The 8,919-nt window shown below is 36.1% G+C and overlaps 1 protein-coding gene across 1 annotated transcript; it reads right to left on the bottom strand.

Annotated features, from left to right (window-relative positions):
• Nucleotides 1-7,256: 7,256 nt before the first annotated feature.
• LOC123781419 (olfactory receptor 4K15-like) lies at nucleotides 7,257-8,274 on the bottom strand. The gene has a single exon (XM_045780875.2). The coding sequence runs from the start codon at nucleotides 8,229-8,231 to the stop codon at nucleotides 7,257-7,259; it is 975 nt and encodes a 324-aa protein (XP_045636831.2). The 5' UTR covers nucleotides 8,232-8,274.
• Nucleotides 8,275-8,919: the final 645 nt, after the last annotated feature.

Genomic DNA, 8,919 nt, shown 5'->3' with positions numbered 1-8,919 from the left:
CACTATTTACTATATTCACATGTGTTCCATAGTTCATAAAGCCATATGAGTCACTGCATAATCATCTGTTTCTTGTTTTGCAAACTTGGTATTCTTGAAGAGATTATCTTGTATCACACATTTTCATGTGAAACATATTTGATTATTTCTTTCAGCTTGTCAAGTCTCGATATAATCTTTTAAAACTAAATTATTTGCAACATTTATTGTCAAATATTCTCAGAGACGTTTGAAACATTGGCTCAGGTAGGGGAATAGGATGAGAAATAAATTGTTGAAAAAAAAGAAAAAAAGTAGGCTAATTGTGGAATATGGCATAAAAAGAAGGATAGAGTTAATAGAATTATTATAATAATTATAGTGAAATATACTAATAATCTTTAAATATAAAGAAAACAAGAGATGGGTAAAAAAAGACCTTATTGTATCTAAATTGTATCTAAATTGTTGGTAATGTTTTCAGAGCTTTTGGTTCATTTTGCTTCCATTGGTATATGAGGAATAATTTTCACACTTCCACATGTAACTGTTTGAAAACCATATTTTAATGATTTGATGCAATTTGTCATCCTTTATTTTTTTAACATTAGTATTCTAGGTTTTTTAAAAAAATTTGATATATTGGTATAATTAAAATGTCATAATAGAAGCATTTCTGACGGTGGCACTCTTGCAAAATATCACATGCTTATTGCTTTTTGAGGAAGGAAATAAAGCAGCTGTTCACTTCATCCAGGTGACATTCCTTGGGATAAAGGGATGATGACTTCATGGATTTAGACTTGTTTCTGACATCAAGAGATGCACATTAAATATGGATAACTTTTTAAGTTTTTATTTAAATTCCAGTTATCATACATTGTAGTATTAGTTTCAGGTGTACAATATAGTGATTCAGCACTTCCATAGAACACCCGGTGCTCCTCACAGTTGCACTCCTTAATCCCCATCAACTTTTGTATGCCAGTTATACCTCAGTACAGCTGTTTTTGGGGAAAAAAAAAAAAGGAAAATGGATTGGGTTTACACAGCATCCTGAAAAGAATATCTCTAACATTGTTAGGCTGTGACACTGTCAGCATTATGCTTTTTGCTTGTTCCACATTACCCCATGGAATCTTTTTGTCTTGAAGTATAACTGATACACATTGTTACATTAGTTTCAGGTGTACAGCGTAGTGATTCGACAAATCTATACATTATGCTGTGCTGCACCACAAGTGTAGCTACGATGTCACCATACAATGCTGTTAAAATATTGCTGAACATATTCCCCGTACTGTACCTTCTATCCCCGTGACTTACTCATTCCATAACTGGAAATGTATAGCTCCCACTCCCTTCACCCATTTAGTTCTTCCACCCACATCCCTTCCCACCTGGCTACCATCAGATTCTTCTCTGTATTTATGGCTCTTTTTCTGCATTTTTTGTTTGCTTGTTTTGTCTTTTATATTCCACATATAAGTGGAATTGTATGGTACTTGACTTTCTCCATCCAACTATGTCACTTAGCATAATACCCTCTAGTCCATCTAGTTGACACAAATGGCAAGATCTCATCCTTTCTTATGGCTGTATAATATTCCATTATGTAATTTGTATATAACCCTGTATGTATGTATGTATATCATCCCTTTTTTATCCATTTATCCATGAACATTTAGATTATCATGGCTATTATAAATAATTCTACAATAAACATAGGGGTGCATAAATCTTTTTCAATTAGTGTTTTCAGTGTTTTTGTTGTGGGGGTGGGAGGAAATGAATAGTAGTGGAATACTGGATTCTGTGTTATTTCTTTTGTTAGTTTTCTGAGCAACCTCCATATATATTCCACAATGGGCATACCATTTACATTCCTTTTTTTTAAAGATTTTATTTATTTATTTGACAGAGACAGCCAGTGAGAGAGGGAGCACAAGCAGGGGAAGTGGGAGAGGAAGAAAAAGGCTCCCAGCGGAGGAGCCTGATGTGGGGTTTGATCCCAGAATGCCGGGATCACACCCTGAGCCGAAGGCAGAAGCTCAACGACTGAGCCACCCAGGCGCCCTCCAATTTACATTCCTAATAGCAGTGCCCAAGGGTTCCTTTCTTTCTGCATTCTCACCAACACTTATTATTGTCTTTTTTATTCTAGCCATTCTGACAGTGATGTAATCTGAGGTGGTATCTCATTATGGCTTTGATTTGCTTTTCCTTGATGAATAGTGATGTGGAATCTTTTCATGTGTCGATTGGTCATCTGTACATCCTCTTTGGAAAAATATGTACTCTGACCCTCCATTTTTAGTCAGATTATTTGGGAATTTTTTGGGTGGTCAATTATATAAATTTTCACTCAGTTTGAATATTAACCCATTATCAGATATATCTCTTATGAATGTCTTCTCCCAGTTAGTAGTTTGCTTTTTCACTTTGCTGATCCATTCCTTTGTGGAGCAAAAACTTTTTATTTACTTGTAAACCTGATAGTTTATTTTTGCTTTTGTTTCCCTTACCTGAGGGGGCATATCTAGAAAAATGTTGCTCTGGTGAATGGGAAAGTGATTAGTGCCAATGTTTTCTTCTAGGAGTTTTATGGTTTCTGGTGTCACTTGTAAGTCTTAAACCCATTTTAAGTTTGTTTTTGGGTATGGTATAAGAAAAGGGTCCATTTTCATTCTTTTGCATATAGCTGTCCAGGTTTCCCAGCCCTATTTATTGAAGGTACTGTTATTCCCTCTTGTATATTCTTGCCTCCTTCATCATAGATTGACTATATAACCATGGTTTTATCTCTAAGCTTTCTATCCTGCTTCCTTGATCTATGTGTCTTTGTGTGTGTGTGTGTGTGTGCATGTGTGTGTGCGAGCACCAATACCATATTGGTTTGATTACTGCAGCTTTGTAATATATCTTGAAATCTGAAATTGTGATGCCTCGAGCTTTTTTCTTCTTTCTCAAAATTGCTTTTGCTATTTAAGTTCTTTGTAGTTCCATGTAAATTTAGTACTTTTCTATTTCTGTGAAAAAAATGCTACTAGTATTTTGATAGGGATTTCATTGACTCTGTAGATTGCTTTGGGTAATACGGACATTTTAACAGTATTCTCCCAGTCCAGGAACACAAAATATCTTTCCATTTCTTCTTTCTTTCTTTCTTTCTTTCTTTCTTTCTTTCTTTCTTTCCTTCTTTTCTTTTCTTTTCTTTTCTTTCTTTTCTTTTCTTTTCTTTTCTTTCAGATTTTATTTATTTATTTGACAGAGAGAGAGGCGACAGCAAGAGGGACCACAAGCAGGGGGAGTGGGAGAGGGAGAAGCAGGCTTCCCCCTGAGCAGGGAGCCCAGTGCGGGGCTCGATCCCAGAATGCTGGGTTCATGACCTGAGCTGAAGGCAGCCGCTTAACGACTGAGCCACCCAGGCGTCCCTCTTTCCATTTCTTTGTATCATCTTCAATTGCTTTCATCATTGTTTTATAATTTTTGGAGTACGGGTCTTTCACCTCCTTGGTTAAGTTTATTTCTAGGTATTTTCTATTTTTTTGGTGCAACTGTATATGGAATTGTTTTCTTAATTTTCTGCTACTTCATTATTAGTGTATAGAAATGCAACCAATTTTTGTGTATAAATTTTGGATCCTGCAACTTTGCTGAATTTATTTATTCTAATAGTTTTTTTGCTGTAGTCTTTAGGGTTTTCTAAGTATAACGTCATGTCATTTGCAAACAGTGACAGTTGAACTTCTTCCTTACCAATATGGTTGCCTTTTTTTTTTTTCTTTTTTCTTGTCTGATTGCTGTGGCTAGGGCTTCTGGTTCTATGATGAATAAAAGTGGTGAAAGCAAACATTGTTGTCTTGTTCCTGATCTTAGAGGAAAAGCTCTCAGTTTTTCACCATTGAGTATGATGTTAGCTATGGATTTTTCATTATGGCCTTTATTATGTTGAGGTATGTTCCCTCTAAACCCACTTTACTGAGGGTTTTATTTTAAAGATTCATTTATTAGAGAGAGAGGAAGAGGGAGAGAACGGAGAGGGCCAGAGGGAGAGAGAATCCTGAATCAGACTCCCTGCTGAGCTCAGAGCCCGACTTGGGGCTTGATCTCAGGACCCTGAGATCACAACCTGAGCCAAAACCAAGAGACAGCTGCCCAACAACCACCAGTCATCCCACTGAGGATTTTTATCATGAATGGATGTTGTAGTTTGTCGTGTGCTTTTTCTGCCTCTGTTGAGATGATCATATGATTCTTTTCCTTCCTTTTTTGATGTGTTATATTATGTTGATTGATTTACAAATACTAAACCGTTCTTGCTTCCCTAGAATAAATCCCACCTGATCATGGTAAATGATTTTTTTTTTTTATGTATTGTAGGATTTCATTTGCTAATATTTTGTTAAGGATTGTTGCATCTGTTTTAATGAGGGATTTTGGCCTGTGGTTTCCTTTTTTTTTTTTTTTAATAGATTCTGTGTCTAGTTTGGCCTTGTACAATGTATTTGAAAGCTTTCCTTCTTCTTTTTGTTTCTTTGGAATAGTTTGAGGAGAATAGGTATTAACTCTTCTCTATTTTTTTCTTACTGTTTTTTAATTCCAGTATAATTAACATACAGTGTTATATTAATTTCAAGTGCACAATATAGTCATTCAACATTCTAAGTGTTCATGGTAAGTGTACTCTTAATCCTCTTTACCTATTTCACCCATTGCCCCCACCCACCTCTCCTCTAGTAACCATTGGCTTCTTCTCTGTATTTATGAATCTGCAGTCTTTAGGGTTTTCTGTATATAAATCATGTCATCTTCAAATAATGACAATTGAACAACTTCTTTACTAGTATGGTTGCCTTTTTTTTTCCTTGTCTGATTGCTATGGCTAGGCTTCCAGTTCTATGATGAATAAAAATGGTGAATGCAAACATTCTTGTCTTATTCCTGATCTTAGAGGAAGAGCTCTCAGTGAGTATGATGTTAGCAGTGGGTTTTTTGTATATGACCTCTATTATGTTGAAGTATGTTTTCTCTAAATCTACTTCGTTGAAGGTTTTTATCATGAGTGGATGTTGTACTTTGTCAAATACTTTTTCTCCATCTGTTGAAATGATCATAAGGTTTTTAACATTTCTCTTATTGATGCAATGTATCACGTATTAACTGTTCCTTATTTTTTATTATCTTTTCTTAGAGAGGAGGGGGGCAGAGGGAGAGGGGAAGAGAGAATCTTAAGCAAGTTCCACGTGCAGCATCTCACAACCCCGAGATCACGGTGTGAGCCAAAATCAAGTTGGATGCTTGACTGACTCAGCCACCCAGGTGCCTCAGTATTAACTGTTCTTTAAATATTTGTTAGAATTTCCCTGTGAATCCATTCAGTCCTGGGCTTTTATAATTGTTGTGAATTTTTGGATTGTTGATTCAGTTTTGTTACTACTAATTGGTTTGTTCAGGTTTACAGTTTCTTCCTGAGTCATCTTTGGAAGATGTTTTTAGGATGTTAGATGTATGTTTTTTGGGAATGTATCCATTTATTCTAGTTCGTCCAATTTGTTGGCATATAATTTTTAATAGTATTCTCTTATAATCCTTTGTATTTCTGTAGTATCAGTTGACACTGCTCTTTCATTCCAGATTTGATTTGTGTCCTCTCTTTTTTCTTGATTATCTGGCTATATATTAATCAATTTTAATTATCTTTTCAAAGAACTAGCTCTTGATTTCATTGAACTTTTTTTTTTTGGTCTCTATTTCATTTATTTCCACTCCAATCTTTATTATTTCCTTTATTTTGCTTACTTTGGCCTTTGTTGTTGTTCTTCTTTTAGATGTAAGGTTAGATTGTTTGACATTTTTCTTATTTCTATGTGTAGTCCTGTATCACTATAAATCTCCTCTTAGAATTGCTTTTGCCTTTAGGTCCATAATAAATTGGTACCCTCTGGCTCAAAAATGAGGACTGATTTTCTCTTTCAGTAATAACAATTAGAGAATTACTTTAAGAGATCTAAGGATTGGAGTCTACAAAACGGGTAACATTATAACAGATTGTGAGACAAGAACACAGTAGAAAAATATAGGAAAAACTTGAACACAATAAACGAGTAAAAGCCTAAAATAACCTATAGTGAGGATTCCTAGAAAATCTCATTTTCATAAGTGATAATGAAGGAGTAAGTTCATGGCTACCCAAAGGTTCTTGAAATAATATTCTGTCATTTTCTGGACCTGCATTATGCAATATAAAAATAAAATTTTAACTAAGTCCACATAGGAAAATGATTATTTCTACCAACTATTAATATATAAAACTACCTTATCTGAGAATACAGGAACTATGAAGACCTATGGGGAGAGAGAGTGTTTTATATAAGGTTTCAGACTCCCATAATTATGATGATAAGTGGTAAAGAATTATAACTCATCTATGACATTCTCCAGATTGTTTTATCAGAAATTAAGGGGTGCCTGGGTGGCTCATTTGGTTAGGTGTTTGGCTTTGGCTCAGATCATGAACCTGGGGGCCTGGGATCAAGCCCTGCTTTGGGCTCCCTGCTCACCAGCAATTCTGCTTCTCCCTTTCTGTCTCCCTCTGCCTTTCCTCTGCTGGTGCTTGACTCTCTCTGGCTCTTAACTAAATAAATGCAATCTTTTCATAAAAGTAAACAGAAATTACCCCAACTAAATACAACACACTCCGGTGAATAAATTTATTCAGTGAGTTGTTTTCCATGAATAATATGTATTAAGCAGTAGCATTGAAGAAGGGTTTGTGAAAGTGTGGACTATAAATGCCTTTGCTGTATAGCCTTGCTATTTTACATGTTACTCTACCATTAACACCAGTCAGTTACCTAGTACTATGTGAAATGCAGTCTTATCTAGGTGTATCATGTATATGTAAATAGATCTATTTTTCTCTATTATATAGAGAAATACACCTGTCACTCCATAATTGGCATATGAGCAGTACTGTTTTGAGAGGAAGAGGTGCAGTTTATTTATTATATATGAGTAAATGGCATTTCTCACTGTATTCAAAGGCTATATATTAAAACATTTTTAAAAAGTAGGAAATAGAAACAAATGCACACAATAAAGGAAGAGAATCTAAATATCAGTAAGGTCCATTCTTTGGCTTTTATTATTATAATTATTCTTCCCATGACGTTAATCCACCCTTCCCACTGGTCAAAATGATCTACTTTAACGTCATAGTGATTCCATTTGTAATTGTGTAGAGACAAGGCTACAGTAGTTACAGTTGTGTACCTTTACTTTGTTTCCCAGAAAAGAACATTTCTTACGGCTGTAGAAACCTGGCCAGGCTTCAGATACTGACTCTTCAGTTTTGACATAGCTGCCTTCACTTCTTTGTTCCTCAGAGTGTAGATAACTGGGTTTAAAATAGGAGTAAAGATGGTGTAAAACACAGCAAGGACTTTGTCAACAGAATAACCGCTGAAGGGCCACACATAGATGAAGATGCATGGTCCAAAGAACAGTATGACAACAGTGATATGAGCAGTCAATGTGGAGCGTGCCTTTGCCATGCTAGCAGAGGAACGGTTCCTGACTGTGGTGAGTATCACAGTGTAGGAGACAACCAAGAGAAGAAAGGAGCTCATAGAAAGAAAGCCACTGTCTGCAACTATAAGCAGGCTGACAACGTAAGTGTCTATGCAGGCCAGCTTGGTCACTAGAGGGAGGTCACAGAAAAAACTGTCTACCTTATTCGGGCCACAAAAAGGCAAGTTAACAGTAAATGCCAACTGGCTAGTAGTATGGATGAAACCCACAAGCCAGGGGATGAGAACGAGAATAATACACACACGGCGGCTCATTATTGTCATGTAGTGGAGAGGTTTGCATATAGCAACATAACGGTCATAAGCCATGGATACAAGGAGCACCATTTCACTGCCAGCGAAAAGGTGAACACAGAAAATCTGGGCCAGGCAGGCATCAAAAGAAATAGTCTTGTGCTCAACCAGAAAGTCTGCAATCATTTTGGGGGTAGCAAAAGAGGCAACACATATATCTATAAAAGAGAGGTTTGCGAGCAGAAAGTACATGGGGGTGTGAAGGCGGGAATCTGAGGTTACCGTGAGGATGATAAGAAAGTTTCCCAGCAGTATTGCTAGGTAAAGTAGTGAAAATATGAGAAACAAGAAAGGTTGGAGCTCCTTGGAATTAGAGAGGCCCAGCAACACAAACTCGGTCACCCAGGAATGATTTATCTCATTCATTGACTTTGGAAGGAATTTATCTTGTTACCTGAATAGGAGAGAGACAAAGAACAATCAGTGAGCATGGCTTTCATTTCCCAGCCCCACTTCCTTCCTTAGATGTTCTAATTTCTACTTACATTTATGTATCTGAATTTCCATGCATCATTAAAAATTATATAGGCAACATAATAACAATAATAAAGAGGGATGGAGGGGAGAGTTGTTGAGGAGATGTTTGACACTGGTATATCCAGTTATATGAATTTGAAGAATGTAATCTACTTGCTTTACAAATGAAATTGAAAATCTGAAATGTTTTCTTGACATTATAGAAATCCAGTGTAAGAAATTCCAGAGACAAAATCTGCATTATTTTTTCTACAATAAACTATATAACAATTTTTTGAATGGCTAACACAGAGGAAGACAGTTACACAATGTTGACCCCAAAAGTTAGACACAAAAGTGTGTATACTGTATGAACCTAACTTAAATAAAGTTCAAAAATAGGCTACACTAGTCTGTGGTATTAAAAAGGCTCCTGGAGTGGTTATCCTGGAAGGGGACTAGGGACAGGAAGGTGACAGGATGGGCATCTCAAGTACTGGTAATGTTCTGTTTCTTGATGTGGTTGATAGGTACATGGAAGTGTTTGCTTTGTGAAAACTTGAAATATGTGCAAGATCTGCCATGTGTACTTTTGTGC

Source organism: Ursus americanus, chromosome 34 (assembly GCF_024610735.1).
Source record: "Ursus americanus isolate L20-20 chromosome 34, mUrsAme1.1.p, whole genome shotgun sequence".
Taxonomy (NCBI): Eukaryota; Metazoa; Chordata; class Mammalia; order Carnivora; family Ursidae; genus Ursus; species Ursus americanus.
Note: the sequence above shows the minus strand (reverse complement) of the source record. Positions and strands in the feature narration are given on the sequence as shown.